The sequence below is a fragment of the Microcebus murinus genome, chromosome X (genome assembly GCF_040939455.1).
Source record: "Microcebus murinus isolate Inina chromosome X, M.murinus_Inina_mat1.0, whole genome shotgun sequence".
Lineage (NCBI taxonomy): Eukaryota > Metazoa > Chordata > Mammalia > Primates > Cheirogaleidae > Microcebus > Microcebus murinus.
Genome location: NC_134136.1, coordinates 42,085,602 through 42,108,995, shown reverse-complemented (window position 1 = coordinate 42,108,995; position 23,394 = coordinate 42,085,602). Strand labels below are relative to the sequence as shown.

Below are 23,394 nucleotides of genomic sequence, written 5' to 3'. Positions count from 1 at the left end.
TGAATTTAGCAAGTTCTGTTTGTTCAGATTCTTGTCTATGTTCCTGTATCTTCAGAGACGAGGACACTCCTTTCCTCTGAGTATAGTGTTGGCACCTCTCAATTGAGGGTCTTATGGCTACTTCAGAGAAAATTCAGAATTCTTTTCTTTTTCTCGAGACAGAGTCTCACTTTGTTGCCCAGGCTAGAGTGAGTGCCATGGCGTCAGCCTAGCTCACAGCAACTTCAAACTCCTGGGCTCAAGCAATCCTCCTGCCTCAGCCTCCCGAGTAGCTGGGACTACAGGCATGTGCCACCATGCCCGGCTAATTTTTTCTATATATATTAGTTGGCCAATTAATTACTTTCTATTTATAGTAGACACTGGGTCTCACTCTTGCTCAGGCTGGTTTTGAACTCATGATCTCAGGCAATCCGCCCGCCTCGGCCTCCCAGAGTGTTAGGATTTCCGGCGTGAGCCGCCGGCCCGGCCAAAAGTCAGAATTCTTTTATGGTCTCTTTCAGGAGAGAAGGGCACGAGAAGGTCAGAGGGAACTTTCTGCTTCTGCTGTTTCCTGAAATGCCAAAGTGCCATATTTTGATGAAGTGTGTACCGAACCTCATCACTATCTATCCAAAGTAGATCTTGTGTTTATGTGCATATTTGCATGTATCTATACATTTTGGTTAGTAAATGCTTGATAAATCTTTTTTGATTTTTACTTTCAATATTGTCTTGTCTCCTCATTTTGTGTTTGACAAAGGCATTATCTCCTATCCCTTAGGTAGCCAGCCATTTAACATGCAGGTGTCATAGTTATAGTGATGGGAGAATTTTCCCAGGGCAGCCATAGGATTCACTTTAATGTAGTATTCTGGTTTTTCATCTTCTTATTTTCTGGCCCTTGAGGATATCCCATCTTTTGTTTTGAGTGTTGTTATGCCTTTGAAGCAGCTGTTCTCAACACTAATAGCATGTTTTGCATCATGTGGTAAGCTTGTAAAAAATACTGATGTCTGGCCCCCACCCCAACTAATTAAATCCAAATGTCGGGGGCTGAGATCAAGACATCTATATATTTTTAAAGATTCCTAGATGGTTATATGGGCAGCTAGGTTTGATAACTGCATATTTAAACTAATGTGTACTATCTTTCATCCAAGATATTTACATGTTACATATTGGGTTTTTAAAAAAGATATTACAGTGTCTTTTTTCCAGAAAGATTAGTTAAATCTAAGGTTCTTGTTTTAAAAACTGTAACCTTAAAATCTGAGTAGGAATTCTTGGCAAAGTATATTTTCAAGTAATTCTAGAGGGCAGATGGCTTTTGTTAAAGCACTGACATCTCAGAGGCTATAAAGTAATGGAAAAATATCTGTAATCATAAAAGTTAAAAATGTCTGTGAATGAAAAATGTCAGGTTTGGCAATCTTGTTCTGTGTTCTTGGTTCTTGGTGTGCTCTTGGCTTAGGAATGACCAGATACACCAAAGTAAAGCAAGCACAAGGTGAAATTTATTAAGGGGGAGCAAGACAGGATTGTAGAGCAAGAGCCAGATATGGGTTTACAGCAGAAGATACATACGCCACAGGTGACGACCGGACCCCCTTCTCATAGCAAAAGAGAGTTTGGTTATAGTCTGGGTCATGTTTTATTGTGTCTGATAGGGACCTTCCTGTGGTTCAGACGTCATCATGGAACCACTTTGATGGACAGTTGAGAGTTATATGACCTGAGTCTTACTGTGCATGCAGATCTTCCATGAGCCTATCTGAAAGCCCATTGGAGGGGTAAACTGCAATACAGATTTAAGGTAATGACATGATAATTAGCCTTAGGTTGTCCTCAGTCACCTTCCAGACCCTTGTACCTATGCAGCTTGACCCATGGGCTAGAGAGTCCTCTGCATTCTTTTGCAGTTGGCATGCTAAGTTCTGATTGGTAGGTTGGTAGGATGTTCCCTCCTCCCCCAGGTATGGTAGTTGCTTGGGACTGGATTAAGGTGGGGCAGCACCAAGTTGGGGGGCCTGGGGCCTGCCCTTGTCCTTCCCAGGTGGGTCAATTACTTGAGGCAGCACCAAGGCAAGGCACCCACTTTCATCCTTAGGAGACCCAGAATCCCTCACTATCTACCTAACAAAAATCCCATAAACAAATTGCAATTTAAATGTAAAATTAAGAAAATATCTGGAATGCATACAATAGTAAAGGGGTAACTACCTTATAAATAATTATAGACTAATATCCTCATACAAAAAAATGATGTTTAAGTGGCCAATTAATGGTGTCATCTCTAAATAAGAGAATTCAAATATGATAGAAATGAGATAACATTTTCATTTATTACATTTGTAATCATGAAAAGATTTATTTCACACTGTCACAGTCACAGTGTTGGCAAGAAATAGGGAGAAGAGGAACAACTAGTAACATTTCTTTAGAGGACTATTAATTAATATCTATCAACACAAAAAGTACAAACTCTATGACTCAGAAATTCATTTCTAGCTAATGATTCTTCATCTCTATTATCTCGTGTATTCAAAACCATATATATATATATTAGAATGTTTACTGCAGATTTGTATTAGTAAGATACTAGAAAACCCCTAAATTTACATTAGACGGAGACTGTTTAAATACATTTTAACATTTTTCTGCAACTAAATAAAGTTTCTTTGCATTTCGTAATTTTGATAGTGTTCTGAGCTTCATGGTTGAGTTAAAAACCTTTTGGAATATAAAGATAAGTGGAAAACTCTCAAATGCTGAGTAGTGCCTTTTATAAATGAAAGTTACACATAGTACTGATAAACATATATGTGTATATATCTGAAAGAATTTTGTAAGGTCATATAAGACAACAGTGATGATTATTGCTTTTAATATATGGGATTATGGAAGATGGAGTTACTTAGAAGGAAACTTTTCCTTGACTGCATATATGCACAAAAATAATTTTTCCCAAAGTAAGTTTTGTTTGCATGATCATTCTTCAAAAAGTAACAAAAGGGATTTTACTTCTGAGTAGCATACAATATGTCACAGCAGGTTAATATTTCCATTGACCATAACTAGAAGAATCTAAATATTTTATAATATCGTATTTTCAAGGCATCAGAAAACTATGGAAGCAATGATCGCTAACTTGACAAAATTTCAGAGAGTGAAAACCTATATACAGGGAAGCAAACTGGTTCCTGGTGTGCTCTTGGCTTAGGAATGACCAGGTACACCAAAGTAAAGCAAGCACAAGGTGAAATTTATTAAGGGGGAGCAAGACAGGATTATAGAGCAAGAGCAATATATGGGTTTACAGCACAAGATACATTGGTATATTGGTCACTATTTTCCCACTGGGGGCATTTGCTGATTTTGAGCATGAACAAAGATTCAACACTGGGGAAAGAAAAACCAGAAAAGTTTTTATTGGTCACATGGGGGCTGAGGTGAAAAAAATTAAAAATTAGAGAAGCCTCAAATACACAGACATTGCTGTATGAGGAGCCTATGTGGGAAGTTAAATAGCTAAGCGAAAAGCTTCTGAAGGGCAAAGTAAAATAACGACTGAAAAAAACATGGATTTATTCTCTTAAAGGTCAGAAATCTGAAATTAGTGTCACTGGGCTAAAGCTAATATATGTTGGTAGGGTTGGTTCTTCCTGCATGTTGTGAGGGGAGTATATTAGTCAGGGTTCTCCAGAGAAACAAAACCAATAAGATACACACACACACACACACACACACACACACACACACAGAGGAATTGGCTCATGCAATTATGCAGGCTGAAAAGTCCCAAGACCTGTAATTGTCATGCAGGAGACCCAAAAGAACCAAAGTGTTGTTCCAGTCTGGGGTCAAAGGCCCAAGAACCAGGAAAGTTGATGGTATAAGTTCTAGCTCAAAAGCTGGCAAGCTTGAGACTCAAGAAGAGCCAATGTTTCAGTTCAAGTCTGAGGGAAAGAAAAGAATGATGTCTGCGCCCTAAGCGGACGGGTAGGAGGAGTTCTCACTTACCCAACCTTTATGTTCTATTCAGGTCTTCAATTGACTGGGTGATGCCCATACACATTGGTGAGGGCAATATTATGTACTTGGCCTAATGATTCAAGTGCTCATCTCTGGAAATGCCATCAAAGACACACGCAGAAATAATGTTTTACCAGCTATTTGGACATCCTTTAACCTAGTTAAGTTGACACATAAAATTAACCATCACAAATCCACCTCTTGACCAATTGGCATGAATACGCATCTTCTTAAACCATACCTAATCTTCAAATAAAGACAATAACAAGGTCATAATTCTGCCAAATACGATACAACTATCATGCATATAAGTGAAAATGCACAAACTCCTTCCACAGAAGAGGAGGTAAAGTCCTTGACCAATGTTTACTCTTCTCGTTGATATTCCTTAACTTAAATATTATGATATAAAATTAACAATACTTAAATACTATGATGTAAAGTGGATATATCTTATGTCAAACAATAAGGGAATAAGAGAGAGAAAAAACAAAGATATTATATATTATATATAATATAATATTATATATTATATATATTACATATGTTTGTATATATACATACACACATATATAAATGCACACACATGCACACAAACATATTCATAGTAAAATAAGGAGAAATAGCTCATAATAATTACAGTCTTTGTTTCTGTAACTGGTATTTATGCCTGGTTATAGCTAGTATTTATAATTACCTTCTTCTACTACTCATTCTGTATTTCCTTTGCCTTTAGCAAGTACCTCTGCTGAAATTCTATGACTTGTGTGGTAACCCAAAACTTCATTTTCAAAGGGCCACTAGTAGTCCTGCCTGGATTAGGTTGTGAAACCGCCTTTACAAATCAATAAAGGGGTGCAAGGCAAGAATTGGGGTAAGGATCAAAAACTCTGTGAAGTCACAGGCCTACCTAAAAATAATAATAATAATCCACTATACTCTCATTTACTTGATAATGGTTAGTCACTGTCCCCCTGTTTGTTTCTCTATAATTGCTACTCTGGAATCACATAAGTGGTGCTCATAAATATTCTTAGCTTTCTCCATAGATAACATCACCTTTTCAAAAGCTAGGAGTAGTTTCTGAGATATCTCCCTGGTCCTGCATTCCAGTGGAATGGCTGACCCAGCAAACCAGTGGTCCATACTGAGGAACCAAGAACCTGGTCAGCAAAGAAGACAATTTCTACAACTCTATGGTTCCACCCCAAGCACAGCCAATTAGCAGACTCAATTGCCTATGCCAAACTATCTTTAAAAACCCTGTCTCCCAAATTCTCAGGGAGGCAGATTTGAGAAATTTCTCCCATCTCCCTGCTTAGCACTCTGCAAAATTAAACCCTTTCTCTGCTATAACACCTGCTGTCTCAGTGTATTGGCTTTCTCTTGGACAGCAGGCTATAAATCTGGTTGGTTGGTAATAGTTATTGCAGTTTTCTACTGACCTCAATCACAAGACATGTGCTATGGTTTGAATGTGTCCCCTAAAGTTCATGCTTAATGGTGGGGTCTGGAGACAACTGGAACTGGCATAGCCCCACACTTTAAGGGTTTACTGAGAGCTATAGGAGCTATAAGGTGTAATACCTTTTTCTCACCCATTTCAAGCTCCACAGTCAATATCCTATATCAAAAAACAGATGCATAAGAGAAAGGTGTAATAAATTTATTTAATCAAAATTTTACATGACATGGTAGCCTTCAGAAGGGAAGACCCATAGACCCAGGAAAAACTGTGTATTTTTATGCTTAGGTTCAATGAAGAATGGACTGTGATATAGAAATGTGACTGGACAAAAAGTGTATGATCTAACAGTAATGAAATGGGGGGAACTTAGCAAGGCCTGTGTACTAAGATTCTTCTTGGCCTCTTTGTGTAGCATTCCATCCCCCTGGGTATGGGGCAGAACCCTTCTGGAATGAATCTCTTATGGTCTACAGCTATGGTTTGAATGTATCCCCTGAAGTTCATATGTTGGAAACTTATTCCCCAATGCAACATTGTTGAGAGGTACGACCTTTAAGAGGTGATTAGGTCATGAGGACATCACCCTCATGAATGAGATTAATGCTGTTATCATGAGAATGGGTTAGTTATCACGGGAGTGGGTTCCTGATAAACAGATGAATTCGGTCCCCCCACCTCGTGTGCGCGCACGTGCTCTCCTGCCCTTCCACCTTCTGCCATGAGATGACACAGCAAGAAGACCCTTGGCAAAATACTCAGCATGCCAAAGCAACCATACTTTGGGGTATTGTGTTCTGAGCCCCAACAGGACCCATATCCTTGACTCACAGGCCTATAAACTTCTCCTCAAAACCATATAGTGGAGACTTCAAAATATTTTAGAGTTCAGGAGCAGCTTTCACGTAAGTTTATTGCCAGTTCTGTAATCCATTCTCCTAGTAGGTTTTGAAATTGAATGTTCCCGTGCTTTTTTGTTCCTTTGAGCCTCTGTGTTGACTGCCTCTATTAGATTTTGTTACACAAAAGAATACTCCACCTCGGATGTCTTAAACTTAGTTTTTGCAGAAAAGCATATAGTTAATTTATGGATTAAGCATTTAAATAAGGCCTTAGCCTTTTTAGCTAGGAATATTAAACTAATCTTAGAATAAATCCATTGAAATAGTAATTGTATTTTCTTTGATGGTAGAGCATCATTGGCAACATGATATTTATCATCACGATTATTTTATTGTGTTGCAATCACCCCTTTTATCGTAAGCATAAACAAGTCACTTTGGACAGAAGCTCTTTTGTGGGTCTTTATAGCCGCCTTGTCACTATGAATCTCATGTTAGTAGCTATTTGTTCAGTCTTGTTCCTCTATCCAACCTCTTCAGGGAAGGGCCCTCTCATGATAGGGATTCACAATGGAGTATATATGGTCGCTTATTAATTTTAGTGGTAGGAAGGAAGTTCATAAAATTCATACCTCTCTTCCACTGTCATCTACTTCCTTACCCCGTTTTGAAGTAGTAGTACTTGGAAAGATGCACTTTGAAAAGGGTTATGTTTTCTGCCAGCTTTTTACATGGGACCCCAAGAAGTCACATGCCAGATTGACAACAGGCACAGGCTTAGAAAGCAGACAGTTCTACCTCTGCTTTTTCTAGCAGTGTGACTTTGGTTGAAGACCCTTTACTTCTCTGATCCTCGGTTACCACAACAGAAAGGAAAGTGGAGATTTTAAATGTAGCAACCTATTTACCTGAAACAAAGCATGTTTATGTCTGGCATATCATCAGTGTTCAATAAATGATAGTTATAAAGTTAATAATAAAAATGATACTGTGTTCTGAGACATAGAACCAGGGGGCAGGTCAGGGGAAGCTGGTTTTGGTGTACAGTTTTAAGACAGATTAATAAAAAGGGATCATAGAATTTCCCTCTGTGTCTTCAAGTGTAGTTTCTCAGGGACTTCAGAAAAAGAAAAATTTTCAGAATAAAGTGGAAATAATTAGTGCTACAGCTTGGACCTAGGTGTTAGGTTAGAAGTAAGCTTAGAGTTAGCCCCAATGTAACAGAGGGAATGGCTTGAAGAAAAAAAAATGGCGAAGAGATTTTCTGTCTCCTTAAAACTTCCCCTACTCTTTTTGGGAACTGCATTCTGGCCTGCATCCCTGAGGCAGGTTAAGTTTTTTGTTAAATCTCCCAGGTGGTACGGGCCTCCCAGGTGGGGGACTGGCAGAGTTCACCGCTTTGTCTTTGGCAGAGATGGGAAGATTAGAATAGTTAACCATAGTAATTGCCTGAAGCCAAGAACGCTCCCTTTAAGAACTCTGTATGTCTGCCTATGTTCAGGAAAATTGAATTTTGAGATGAGAAGATCTACCATTTTTCCTCCTTTGCAAAGTAAACTCTCTTCCCTTCCTCCTCAAACCGCTTGTCTTCGTTCTTCTGATTTGGCCTCATGTACAAGTGGCTGAGCTTTCAGTAACACCAGGGAGGGTTAAAAGCAAGGGAAGCACTGGAGCTAATGGTTAAGGGATAGGGTTAGGAGTTAATGTTAGGATTTGCAGAAAGGCAAGATCACAGTTAGAGGCAATGTTAGAATTTAGACAAAATTGTTAGGGTTCAAATTGTAAAGTTAAGAGCAGAGGTAGTATTACATATAGTGATTGTTTTAAAAATAAAGGTAAGAACAGAAATAATATTAAAGGTAAGGCATGAGGATGTGAATAGCATTAGGATTAAATTTAAAATTAACGCCAGGGTTAGCTTTAGTGAACAAAAAAATAGGTTCATTAGTTCCACCAAGTTTCCTTCTCTCTGCTATATGGAAGCACACATAAAGATAGAGCCTCTATGATCATTTTTTCTGGAATAGCTATGATGAGGTGAGGTTTCCTGGCAATCCAAATTGTACACGGAGTGTGATCAAGAAATGAGCATCTTTTGTGAAGCCACTGAGTCTGGGATTGTTCTTTTACCATAGCTTAGCCTATGCTATTCAGATGGATTCAGAAATTGATGAATCCTAGTAAACTGCTGGATTGAGAGCGCATTTAATAATAAGAAAAACCACAGTCAAAAAATATATTTCCTTTCACTTCCATTTACCTTGATTTTGGCTGAAGTGGCAGCTAGCCAGGCTTTTCCATATTACATAGGTGGTGAACAAGGTGGCTGTGACATAAGTATGTATTGGTCTCTGCCCCCACTTCCTGACATAGAGCTCCCAAAACCCTTATAATTTCCTACGTGATGGGTATGACAGAGCTCCCAAGTCCCTTGGGATTTCCTGGGTGGTAGTGTCTTTTGTTCTAATGAGGCGACACTTGGTGGGCTCCTGGATAGCTTCGGGATGGGGGCTGGTCACCAGAAAGACCAAGGCAAGATTAGAAGCTTGGGACTTTCAGCTCCATCCCCTGTCCTCTAGGGAAGGGAGAGAAGCTGGAAATTGAGAATTGAGTTAATAATCCATCATGCCTACATGATGAAGCTTCCATACAAATCGATAAACTAAGGGGTTCGGAGAGCTTTCCCAGTTGGCGAATGCATCCACTTGTCAGAAGGTCAATGCACTCTTACTCCATGTAGACAGAAGCTCCTATACTAGGGATCGTTCTGGATCTTGTTATCCTATGTACCTCTTCATCTGGCCATTCATTTATATCATTTATAATAAACTGGTAAACATAAGTAATGTGTTTCCCTGACTTCTGTGAGCCATTATAGCAAATTATCAAACCTGAGGAAGAGGTTGTAGGAAGCCCTGATTTGTAACCAAGTTGGACAGAAGTGTGGGTACTCTGGGCATTCAATATTCACAACTTGGATCTGGAGTGGAGAGTGGTCTTCTGGGACTGAGCCCTTAACCTGTGGGGTCTGTGTTAACTCTGGATAGTTGGTGTCAGTATTGAAATAAATTGTAGGATACCCAGTCGGTGTCTGCAGAGAAGTGGAGAATTGCTTGGTGTGGACACCCCACACATTTGGTGTCAGAAGTCAAGTATTGTAAAAACAAACCATAGTGGTAGTGAATCTTTTATACCCAATATATATATTGTTTGTTATGGATGTTGCACTTCTCTGCCAAGCTCTTGCCTTCAGGGCAGAAGGGTGTATTCCCCAGGTGCTGGGATGGTTGTGGGCTGATGGCCCTCAGCTAGAAGTCCTCTTTGGGAGTTGCCTCTGTTGAAGACAGCACTGCCTGGCATAAGGTCACACATCTCTCTTGGGGTCAGTAGAGGTGCAGGGGCCTGACCCCCTCACCTCAACTTATAATACCGAAGTGCTACCCTAGATTCAAAGCTCTCCATGAGGGTCAGCTAAGTGTGATATTATTTTTGCTGTTGATACCTCTTAATCATCTTACCTCTGGTATTATAATTTTTGAGTACATGTACAATTAGTCAGAAAGAGTGATATTTTCTGATGTATTTGTCTTTGTGAACCTATTTCACAGGATTCAATTTAACTTTCAAAGAAAATGAGGTGAAGTGGTATGTGTTCCCTTCTAAAGGTGTGGATGGGGAGTAAGTCATTGTAACTGCATCATAGCCCAACTTTTACTTCTGCCCAATCCTGATTTCTCTCCTTCTTTGCATGCTTCTGGATCTCAAGACCATTTCCCAGTAAACATCCTGCATGCTAATCTCTATCTCAGAATTTATATTCCAGGGAACCCAATCTATGTCTTAGAGTTATTTATGTTTTAAGTGTGCTATGGGTCACATAATATCTGCTAACCACTATGATGTCACCTATTCTTGTTGGTGTATAAAAATACTAACTTCTAATATAATTAGCTCTAGAAGTGATACATTAACATATATCTAGGGAAAGTGGGCCTAAGAGAAATGGGCCTCAACCTTGGAAATTGCACTAGGCTAAGTAGGAGCTATGGAATTGTTTGGATACAAGAAACCTATTGTGTCTTTCTTTCTTTCCTCAGGCCATGAAGACCTTCCAGTGCTACAGATTGAGGCACCCCAGGGTTCTCCTTCCCTCCTTCCCTCCCACTGGTAGTGGTGACTCTGGTGCTGGGCCATCATGAAATTTCAGCCCCTTTATGGTATAAAGAAAATCACAGCCTCAGGCCTCTTTGAAGAGCTAGCCCCATAGATCATTCATTAAGGAAATTTCTTGCTAACTTTCTATAAGCAAGGGCATGCAAAATGTACCTATGTCTAGCACCTAAAACAAAGCCTATGTGATTCCACACTAATAGTGAATTACAAGTTTATCTTACAGTAACAGAACTGGAGACAAGACAGAATCAGATGTTCTACCTATCCAGAGATATCTACATAATTTATGCTTCCTTCACTCCATTATTTTTATGTAAAATGTAGATTTCTTGGGCCTCACAGGAATGTAACCACTACCTCATCAGCCCCCCACTTTTTTCCTTCTCTCTGGATGCCTTTAAAATGCTGAAGGTTCCAACCCCCCCTTTAGAAAAACAGCCACAGCTTGTCTGTGGTGTCCTCACAATCTTGGCTTAATGAACCTCAATTGATTGAGATTTTTGCCTGTGTCATTTATTTGGGTTGACACTCCATTGCCTCAGTGTTGGACATGGGTAGCCCCTAACTTCAGGGGCACAAGATATTTCTGGCCATGGACAGCATGTTGTTTCAAGTTGCAGTTCAACCTTTATCTCTTGACCTGTTCCTGGGAACCATCCTACTCAGAGTTGCAAAGCAATGAGATATTATCATTTTCTTCCTAGAGAACGGAAGTCATGCCAGTATTGCCTAGGCCCTCCTAGCATTAGGAAAGCACATATGTTGAAAGAAAAGGCCATTGTATTTTGTCATCTCTGGCTTCAGGTATAGAGGAAAAGAAGTTGCTTAGTATGGTGACACTGATGATTTCAGGGATATCCAAAGTCGGTTAAGATAGGAGGTAAATTAAGGTGATCGTGCCATGCTGTATGGTTGAAGAGTGGGGAGTGTAAGACCTGCTTTGGCAACAGGAACAGATAACACGATGCCTGCAAATATTAGTGCTCAATGCATGCCTGTTGAATATAGAGTGGCTGCTAGATGTTGGGGATAAAGCCATCAAGATAGACATGGTCCTTTCTGTCCTTAGGGAGCTTAAGGTCTGGTGGGAATAAGACAGTAACAGTATCTATAGCAAGGAGAACATGTGAGCCCCTCTAGCCCCTGCTCAGGTAAGGAAGGCAGGGTAATTTGAGAGTGTGGTTATTTTGCTCATGAGGAATCAGTGATGCTATTGTTAATATTATTTTTGTTGTTCACACCTCTTGTTTTCCCTCTGATGTTGGAGTTGTTGAATATATGCATAATTAGTCAGAAAAAGTGATCTTTTCTGCTTGTGTTTGTCTTTGTCAGCTTATTTTACAGGAGTCAATTTAATTTGCAAAGAAAACAAAGCGAGGTGATATATTTTCCCCTCGAACGATTCAGAGGGGGGAATAAAGACACGTGACATATCAGCCAACATTTAATAAATTTAATAAATTAATAGGATGTATCACAAAACCTGGAGCGGATAACATACAGGAATCAGGAATAAGACAACACTTTGCAACCATTCACAAAAAGTACCATTTGACAAAGGAAAATAATTACAGGAAATAATATAAGGCAGTCTGTTGCACGTGTCTTAAACAGATATACATATATAATAGTACATCAAAATGATTTGTGTGACAGTAAATTCACCACATTTACATTTATCACATGGACTTCTTTAAAACATTTATAAAAGTTTGTAGATTTCACGTTGAATGGTAAGATTTATATCCAAATGAGTATACTTGTTTCATACCAAACTGAACAGAATTTATGAATAGCACACACTTTGAGGATAATTACTGTGTTGGGTACTATTAAGTACTACTACTTTATGATGGAAGAATTATTAACAAATGTGCTATAAGCTATTATCATTCCACTTATTGCTAGTGCTTTTGGAAATCCATGGTTTATATTTAATTTCTTTGTAAAATATGTGCTATGAGCTTGCCCTGGTAGTTCAGAAAAGAAATCAGATGTTTCCAATTTTCTCTAATACACTATTTCAGATCTCAATGCATGGTCTTTTTAAGGACTGCTGGAGGATTTTCTTCAGTCCTTTTTAAATCAGCTACTCTGCCCTACAGTAATGCAAATCGATGGATTCATGCAACACACATGGCATACATGCAGGGCACCATCTGTATGTGCAGAACTCATGCTAAATGCATGCTGTGTTTCTTCAGCCATTTTCGCTTCAGTAAGAATTAGATATCTCATTCGATTTCATGTAAGTGTTTTAACATGCAGTTCAACAGACCTAACAGGCAGGTAGACTTTACTTTCATGTTATATTTGGGCATGCTCAAGCAATTGACTGATATTTGGCAGTGTTGTAAATCAAATAGAGACTGTATGAGTTTCCTCAAATACAGTAGCTCACCCACTGCCCCTGTGGCAGACTATTAGATTTATTTATGCTGTGTGTTGAGAACACAGATCAGGGGTTTTAGAAATTCAGATTCTGCATTCACCAATTAAGATACTGAGAGGCACACTCTAAGATGTGTAAGTAACTGTCAGGCATAAGAAATAGCATTATGAATTCTTCAGAAATTTATCCACAGTTGTGTGAAATGGGCACACATGGAAATAGTTACTGGAAACACTTGTATACTCTGCACACAGCATAGACTGAATGGTCTGACTTTAGCAAATGCTTGAAAACCTCTTTATGGTTTACAAACTGTTAAAATGATATCGATTTCTTAGAGAGCAGCAGGCCCACGAATGAAATGATGGCCAATACTTATTGTAACACAACACTATATTTTAAGAAAGATTTAAACTTCTGGTACATAATTGCAGTACAATGAAGAGCTTGCCACTTTCACAAATTAGCTGCAGCCTTTTCCTGCACTAGAGAGTTTGGAAGGATCTGAAAATGAGATAAATTTTGCTTAAAATCCAAATGGAAACTCTGTATTTCTATTGTTCCCAGAGTTCAGAAGAAGCGTTTTTTAAATTACTTTTTTCACATTCTAAGGACCTAATTCTGTAGTCCTTAATCAAGTAAAACTTCCAAGGCTTTTATCATCTTATGCTTCCAAGTTTTACTCAAAAATGGACTGCTAAATTGGGTCCTATAGATAGAGGTACCATAATTAATAAAATATTTTAATAAGGCTCAAAATGCTAATTTCACTTTGTGTGTAGCACACGAATTTCCAGGATCATGAGATCAAAACCCAATTGATGTTTAATCCTGGATTTGGAAATAACTCCGGGATCTCATTTCCTAGTTTAATTGTAGAATTAGATATTTACTAAGGACCAGAATGAAAACACTAATTTCAATTTGCTTGTGATAATAATCAGAATTTGAACATTGTCTCTAAGAAGTGAAAAGCTATTTGGTGTTTATATCTCTTATCATCCTTCCACTTCTGTAGTCCTGGTTAACCAGCTGCTATGTTGAAATATCACTATGTTTGGGGGCAGACATTGCAGTAAAATACCAACATGACAGTCTGACAATGTCAAATTTTGCCCCTAGATGTAACAACAAGGCTAAATTCTGCCTTTAACGCACGGATGGAAATAACAGAAGGCAGAGCCTATATTACTGCATTTATATGTGCAGATGAGCAGAGCAAGAATTTAAAGTGTATATTTACTGTTAACCCGGCAAAAGACTCCACTGAATTTGTTAATTTTGGTGTGGTTGAAATATAACCACTGTCATGTGCATCATTCTGGTCTCCTGCAAATGCCACCTGAGATAAACATCAACATTTCCATGCGCACAAAAGAAAGAGAGAAAGGAAGGAAGAGAGGAAAGAAGGAAGGAAGGAAGGAAGGAAGGAAGGAAGGAAGGAAGGAAGGAAGGAAGGAAGGAAGGAAGGAAGGGAGGGTGGACAAAAATAGACATCTTATTCATCAGAGAATCAAAATAAGTTAGTCTCCATCTATTATAAACAGTAAATATAGAACCCCAAATCTCACTATTGTACGCATGATTGTAAAGTACAGGGTTGCAAAGCTATATATAAAAACACTTTTTTCAGACAGCAATATTTACATTAGTTATTACCTATGGAAAGATTAAAGAAGAAAGTTTTCCTACACGTGTAGCTTTACTGTAGGAAAAGACTGTGCTGCTCTTTCTCACACACTACTAATCCTTTCGCTAACCACATTAGAGGGATTTTCTGGGAGCTCCAAATTCTCAACTTGCATCTCTATACCAGGCTCATTGTCGCTAGCTTTCTTAACCACCTGTTCATTGGTATGCCGATAAACATTAACATTAAGCTCCCTCCCGGACAAAGCAGTGGCAGCAACTCTTGGAAACTGTCTGATAGGGGGCTTTTTGTCAGGCTTATATTTGCAGCGCAAGTAGTTGGAGAAAGCTCTTCGGTAAGTTTTGTTGAAGAGAGTGTACACCAGAGGATTAATTCCTGAACAAACATAGCCTATCCAAACAAACACATTCAGTAACTTTTCCATGAGCTTTTGGTTACAGGCCTTCCCACAAAGAACTGACAGAATATTGGTAATGAAAAACGGGCACCACATGACCAGAAACACAAAGAAAACAATGCCAAGGACTTTCGATGCTTTTCTCTCATTATTGATAGCCTGCATGGTGCCCCTCGGACGTTTATCCTTCTTCTTTCTTCGGCGACCTGCGTTCTGATCTTGGTTAGGGTTGGCAGAGTTCTCTTCGTCAGCGGTGTTCCTCTTGCAGCACTTCAGCCATTTCAGGAAATCCAGGCTCGGTCCAGGCGGTTCCTCGGTGTGGCCGTGCAGTAACATCAGAGCTTGTCTGCGAAGAACGTAGATCGTGAGGCAATACGTGATCACCATAATCGTCAGCGGTATGAAGAAAGCTACGAAGGACCCAATAAGAACGAAATTTGGGTCGTTGAGCACGCACGTCGTGTTGTTCACGAACACCTTGTCTTCATTCCTCAGTCCAATCACAGGGATAGGAACTGACACGCCTAAAGGAATAAAAAAGAAGGCAGGATGTTACAGAAGATGGAAAGATTGAGTTGATTTATGCAGTGGCATATATTCATTTGCATTTGACCAAAGGTAATTTAGACCTGATGTTTGTTGAAAGCTATTCACAGCATAATTGATAGTCACATGAAAGACTAGCAGTATGATATCAGAAAATGATGGCTTTTTCAAGTTAGCAATTCCTTCTCCCTAAATTTCTGTAGAAGGCATGGAATTACCATTATTGAGATATGGTTGTGTCAAAGAGTGGATTGTGTCTGTTTTGTTGTGTTTCCAGTTCTGAGAACTGTCCTGGTTCATAGAAGGCACTTGATAAATATTTGTTGAATTAATGAATAAATTCACATCTGTACTGGATGACATTAATAAAGCCAATCATTCGCTTTTTTTTGGCATATCATATTCCAAATTCAATACAAATGATAGGTATAGCACCCAAATAGTAAAAATAGCCTATCAGGGTTCACTGGGCTGAATCTGACCACTGCATAGAAACAGTCTACAAGCAGAAATTGAAAGGATTCTCTTTTTAGCAAGGTTTTATTTTGTTGTTGTTTGTTTGGTTTTGAGTCTCTGGGCATAAGCAACAGCATTTCAAAGTCAGGAGACAGAGTGAAATGTAAAGTTGGGAGAGATGCAGACCTCCCATTTCTGTGTGGAATTTTGAGCCTTTTTGTTTTTAAGAATACTGAAATGTAGTCCTCTAGGGAAGCACTTCCTTTAATAAATAGGTTCACAGGAAGAAAATATCAAGGAGGAGGCGGGAACAGAAGGTGATCATGTGCCCAAGCATAAGTAGGTAACCTGGAAACTTTCAGAAATAACTACAGTAGATCTTGAAGAGATCCTGCATCAATAAGTAGAGATAACTTACAAGGGAAATTCAAATTTTAATGTTAATTTATCCTCTCTTGTGTCTACAGGAAGTTGAAGCCTGGGAAATCGAGATTGCACTTGTGGGATTCTATCAGAGATTATCAGGAATGCTTTGCTGGTGGGTACCTACATCATGAATTGTGAGAGGAGCCAGAAGCATGCTCTTGGAGATCATTGCTGACTTAAGGGAACACACAGGGAACTGTGATGAACCTAAAACTGAAAGTTCCTACAAGTTGCTTTAACATCCCTAGTCAGGTATAGAGAGTTTGGCTGGATGATGGAAAAGGAAAAAAATGGTCAATATCTCTTTGCCAGGGCTTGCTGAGGATGTTGATTGGTGTTTAACCTCTGGGAAGATATGAGGAAGAGAGTATTTGGAAAGTGATCTGTAAGCCTTCTTCCTCAGACACTGAATTTCTAAAATGATTGTCCTTTTGCTACAGTAGGAAACCAAGTGACAGGGTGAGAAGCAGCAACAGATGTGAAAAGACTCCTTTGGGTATTGGTCCATGCCTACGTATAACTCTGAACCTAGTCATGCCATTCATGAAAGTAGGAAAGGCTGTGAAAACTAGTACACACTGCAAACAGAAAGTGTCCCCAAGTAATTCATTGCTGGATCCTAGTGAAGAGACCTTTGCATCCTAAAGGGGAAGAGAGAAGGTGATTTTTTTACCAAATTTGATAAAATGCTTGGGGGAATTTCAACAGGCATTTGGGAGTATTAGAGTACAAGGGAACCACATGGGTTATATTTCTTAAGAGTTACAAAAAGGCAGTTAAGAAAGCTGCCAGCTTGTATTGTTAGAACCTTTATTTGAAAAGTCATAAATATAAGATAATCACTAGAAAGAGTATAGATCAAGCTTGCCTGAAAGAAGTCAGTATTGCCTCACTCTTAATGAAATGCTTTAGTGAAGGTTTAGGCTGCAGGAAGTTTTCTGGAGTTAAGAAAGTTAATACAAGATTATGAAAAGACAGAAGGATTTATTAAATTAACAAGAGAAAAAGTTAGAGGGATAACCTATACATTAAGAAAGACTTAAAAGACCTACCAAGTGATTATAATATATGGAGCTTCTTAGGATCATGAGGCAAACAAATTTTAAAAAATATTCATGACACAACTGGAAATTTGAACAATGAATGACTGGTATTTTTATGATATCAAACAATTATTGCTCATTAACTTTTAGATGAGATGATATTATGGTTATGTAGAAAGATAGCTCTTATAGTTTTAGATATGTATACTGAAATATTTATAGATGAAGTATTATGATGTATGGAGGTATTTCAAAATAATATGGTAGTGAAAATTAGATGGGAGTATGGATGAAACAAGAAAGTCCATAAACTGAATAATCTTGGAGCTAGGCGATCAGTGCCTGGGTCTTTACTTTGTAATTCTGCTTTTGTAATCTTTGAGAGTCTCCACTATAAAAAGTTTAATAACTTTTTTTATTAAAAAATAGAAAAGGAAGACATAGAAGTCCTTTCTGAAAGAGACAATAACATCACTATTATATCTCAGATTTAAAAAAAATCTCTAAGACGCAGTGGCCACTGCTAACCTTGAGAATGATTCCTTCTTGAGCAAAAATGATTTGGACCCCTGAGTAGAAATACTCACCCACTACTTTGATATAATTGTAGGTAAGAAGGCCATTTTCTGACATTATGTTGGTAGAAAACTCTTATACCTTCTCAGGTTCCTACAGCAAGAACAACAGAAGGTGGAGGAGAGATGCACCCACTCCAATCTCCTGCTTCCTCAACCCCCAGTACTGTGGGAACTAAAGCCGGAGGCTAGAGACTTGGTCTGGGGAATTTGCCTTTGCTCTAGACACAGCCTGACTGGGGTAGATTTACCTAGATGTGGAAATTCAAATTCCCACAAGAAATGCTATACAATCTTCTAGGTATTCCTAGAGACACCTGAAGTGTCTGGGAAAGGCCTCATATACTGTCCAAAAGATCGGTGGAAGTTGGTATTACTCAGAGCCCTGCTCTATAGCAGTGCTACCTTGCTTCTGTTAAAAGATTTATTCAGTTTCCTAAGAGACTCTTAGGCCCAAAAGTCAACCTTATCAAAGGACAAGAGAGAGTAGTAAAGTCATTGGAGATGAAATGAAGCTGTTATTGGATATGCAAAGCCAGTTTTGTCCCTAGCATCTATTTGTATAATTTAATGTACATTGAGCAAAGGGTGATTCTGATAGCTGCCATTTATTGAGGCTGTCCTACAGGCCAGGCATTGAGCCACGCATATTACTGATGCTACACATGTAAAATGCATTATCTCAATTTGGTTAAAAACTCTATAATACCTGTCTTATAGACAGCTATTTGGTGAAGTAGCTTAACCACTTAACAAATCTGTGCCATCATTAGTTTTCTTTTGTTTCTAGAAGCCATGAATGCAGTCAACAAAACAAGAAGAAGTTCAAGTTCTTTCGGCAATATCAAGAAATTGTAAATAATAACAACAGAAGCAGAAATAATAACGATATATCTTACACAGACTATCTTATTCAATACTTTAAAAAATTAAAACATTAAGTATCAGCAGTTCTCAAAGTGTGGTTCAAGGACCCTGGGATCCTATGAGACTCTTTTAAAGAGCTTGCTAGGTTTCCCTTTTCTGTTTGTCCTTAAAACTACATTTTCTTCATAAACTTCAGCCAAAACAACATATCCCAACAGGCTGAATGTGGATACATAGATGAGAATCCAGTTGTCTTTCTACCAAACGAGACATTAAAGAGATTTTCAAAACTGTAAATCAATGCCTGTTTTCTCTTGGATTTTTTGAAATTATAGTTTCATAAAAATATATTTTAATGTTCACATTAAATGAACTTATTGTTATTTAAAATGGAATGATTCATAAATATTTTAACCATTTTTCAGTTTTAATTTTTAATGCCATAGTACATATAACCCACATAAACAAAATCTCCTTATAGTCCTCAGTTACTTTGAAGAGTATAAATGGGTCCTGACACGAAAGAGTTTGAGAACTGCTGTTCTATGTTAATGGACGAAGTTCTTTAAGCTCTGGAGAGTTAAGTTCAGCAAACATGAAAAGTCTTTCTTAGCATTTTTAATTCAACCCAATAGTGATTCATGCAATATTATTATGTCAGTTAAATATAAACAACACTGATACCAGCAACAAAACATCTTAAATGCATCATCTCATTTATTTTCATAAAAATACTGAAAGGCACATGTTATTTAAGTTAACTTCAGAAAAATTAAGTACATTTAGCAAATATGATGGGGCAATCTTTGAAAATTTTGAAATCCTTGATTTGGCCAAAAAGGAAAAGTAGAAATGAACCACCACTGAAAATATCAGGTACTAATAACAAACAACTGCAATAATAATAACTACTTTTTACTGAGTTTTTCTTATTTTTCACATGCTGAGCCAATTATTTTCTAATTGTTGTATACTTTCATATATTATTTTATTCTATCCAGACAAAAAACATACAAGAAATTATTAGATTAAATCACTTAATCTTTCTGAAATTAACTTCAATAAATTTATATCAGTTTCCTTAGAATTTTAGAAGCAACAAAGACAAGTTATAATTCACATTCTGCTGCAAATCTCAGACACTACTTCAACTAACAAATAGTCAAATATTTTGCATGCATTAGCTCATTCAGTTCTTGTAAAAACCTGAAAAGTGGTTATTATTTATTAAGGTTATGTAAACTCTGAGAGGAAAAGTAACTTCAGTAAACATTTATAGTCTTACTTTGCATTATAGAAACATTGAATTCAGTAACTTAAGATCAAGTTTCATTGAAAATATCATATATTACTTCTACTATTATTTCATGGAAAATATGTGTTACTACTATCACTACAACTACTACTGCTACTGCTACTAACTGTCATTCATTGAGTGCTTATTCTGAATGCTAACTGACTCTAGAATCTAGGACTTTATCTGCAGTACACACTTTACATGCATTATCTCATTTCAGCCTCATAAAAGCCTCATAAAAGTTGATGAAGTTCTTCTACTGCAAAGAAGGTAAGTTCAGAGGATGTTTAAAGACATTTATATTATTTCTTAAAGCCTTGAATTCAAGCAACACAGATCAGTTCTCTTCAAACCATAAAGTAATAATACCATATGTCAATGATTCTAAGATTCACATCACTTTCAGCTTTTAATATCTTAGAAATTGTGACGCTTCTTACCACTGATAGTGTCTTCTAATTGTTTTCAGCCAGATAGCAGTCATTAAACAGTTGTCATTATCAGTATATGTGTGAACCTAGTCTGAAAACTTCTTTTGATGTCTTCTGGTAAGATTAAAGCTACCAGCAGCAAAATTTGCAAAATGGGTGTCAGCATCATGACAGTCATTTTGTGTCAATGAAAAATTATGTCATAACAGCAAAAGGGAGGCAGTGCTCTGAACAAAGCATCCTCAACAGTTTCAAATACCACAGAAGAATCTACAAGCATTTTCTCAGTCTTTGAAAATGAGGAGGGCATTGGTGATTATACAGAGAACAATTGTAGTGGAGTGATGAAGACAGGAAACAGACTACCAAGAGATGAACAGTGATACAAAAGAGATTATAGAATAAATTTTCTAGAACAACTTGACCAATATCAAAATGAAAACATAGGGAAATTATTGTTACCATGTAAGGGTATCTTAGAGGTATCTATTTCCATGAGTCATTTTGCATGGAGAGGAATTTTTTTCGAGGTCACCTAGGAGGACCATACAACATCAGGTTGACATGAGTGGTCCCTTGCCTCACAGAGTCATAGGTGAGTCCCTTGAACACAAGAGTTGACAGCAGAAGATGAAGAAATGATTTTCAAAGAACATAGAAGACAAAACAGACAAGCAGAGCTGCCTCAGTTCTCAGGTGATAAAGTGTGACTGAGAGTTGGAAGAGAAGCATTTTGAATGCTTTGACAAATAAATCAGTATGATGTTGGTACAGTGAGAATTTCAAGGAATTCAGATTCAACTTTGAACCTTTAGGGTTTTTAGCTTTGAGAAGAGTAGAACCACAGACACGTGTGAATAAAGGACAGCAACTACAATGATAGTGCCAAGGGGAATCCCTTAAATAAGTCTGAGGAAATTTTGATGTAAAAGGGGAAGACTGTAAGCAGGAAAGCATGAGAAGACAATCCATGAGTTGACAAGAGGAATGCCCAGGGGTTGTAAAATACACTGGGTAGGAATTGGTGGAGAACTGGTTGAAGGAGGTCTTGATATTCAACTACAATACGGCTGAGGGCATGAGGTTGTGAAATTTGAGGTAGCAATGAGAGATGACCACATTTCTATTCACAAGCTAATGAAGATTGAAGAAAGTTTATAATTAAGGTACAATAAGGAGGTTTCTCATTAAAGGTAGAAGCCATTAGAGTAGAATGGTGGTCCCCAACCCCTGGGGCTGTTAGGGACTGGACTTCAGAGCTCCACACCCCCTCCCCTGGGGAAAAATTGTCTTCCATGAAATCGATCCCTGGTGCCAAAAAGGTTGGGGACCACTGGAGTAGAGAAACTTAAAAATACAGGGAAAAAACATTATAAATGATGAATAAATGTCCCTGTGGAGGCAAATTCAGAAACAGTTGGAAGAATGACACCAGGATGGAAGAATGGCTATTCCTTTCTTTTAGAAGAATTTATATTAATAGTATGAATAGGTGGCAGATATTACTAAGTCCTATAGAAAAAGGTGAGAGAGGGTCAGAGATTAGAATTAAATGTTAGGTGGCAAAATTAGCAGAATTATTAACTCTTGGCACAAGGTAATTTAACTGGGTATTTGTTGATTTCGTGAAGCCCCAAGAAATAAGGCAAGTGAATGCAAATAGATGCATGTGAATAATGAGCTTTTCTTAATAATAAAGTCAGACAATTGAAAACTCTTATATGGTACTGGAAAACTATTTGGGAGAGAGAATTTGAAGATGGAGGAGAAAAATGTAGTGGGCAATGGAACAAGACCCCAAGAAGCTGAGAAAAGATGGACTCCTGGGTCCCAGACAGAAAGTAAAGACTCAGGTAAGAGGTGGCACTGATTATAACAGGTAAGAAAGATATTATTATGTAAGGGAAAGAAGAGAATTTAAATTAAGGGAAGAGTAGAGCAGATTAAAAGGGATGGACAGATTTTTGAGATATTTAGGAAGTTCCATTGATAGTATATTGTGATTGATAAGATGTGGCCTGTGAGGAAGGGGGAAGAGTTAACAAGTAATTGTAAGTTTCTGATTTGTGCTGTTAGGTAGATGGGATTGTCATTAAGCATCAGGACATAGGTGAAAGACGACTGTGACAAGGAAGGTAATGGACTTGGTTTGGGTTGTGTTAAGTTAGAGGTACTTGTGGGGTATCAATATGGAAATCTATGTGACCATAGTTGTTTGAAATTCAGGAGACATGGGTGAGTTTGGGAAAGAATTTTATAAGGAGAAATTAATTATAAGGTCATGATCTTCTAGGGAGAACTTTTGTGAAAAGAGAAGAGGGATCAAAAAAGAATCTAAGGCAAGGGTTCTAAACCTTTTTGTACCTATGGACTTCTTCTTAAAATAATGTCTTTGAATGCATAAAATAATATTCTATGATCAAAATCTTAAAAATAAAATTTAGAAACAGTAATATATGTGCTTTTTAATTAGCACACTACATAACCAGATATAGTAGTAGGTCTAATAACCACTAAAATTTTGAAATAGTGATTAGCATCTATCATATGTCATGGTATTTGCCACATCTGAATGTGAGTTATAAATATCTGTGATTCCTATTGGTGATAATGATATAGATAGTGCAAATACTATTCTGGTTTATTGCCTACATTTGTAGTTGAAGTAAATGTCAAATATCAGTTATTGGTTAGGTAAAATAAAGATGTAAATATTTTTTTCATCATCAAGATTCATAAACAAACTCTCAGTTATAGTCATGATTCAGTAACTTGTATCAGAATCAAACTTAACTTCCTGACATAAGCAATCACAAAAC

General features: G+C 37.7%; 1 protein-coding gene across 1 annotated transcript in view; it reads right to left on the bottom strand.

The window, feature by feature from the left end:
- Positions 1–11,949: 11,949 nt before the first annotated feature.
- Positions 11,950–23,394, bottom strand: part of HTR2C (5-hydroxytryptamine receptor 2C) — a 272,558-nt gene continuing 261,113 nt past the window's right edge. The window contains exon 6 of the mRNA XM_012749569.2: positions 11,950–15,458. Coding sequence (XP_012605023.1) covers positions 14,620–15,458 — 839 coding nt within the window. The 3' untranslated portion in view covers positions 11,950–14,619. The remainder of the gene's footprint in view (positions 15,459–23,394) is intronic.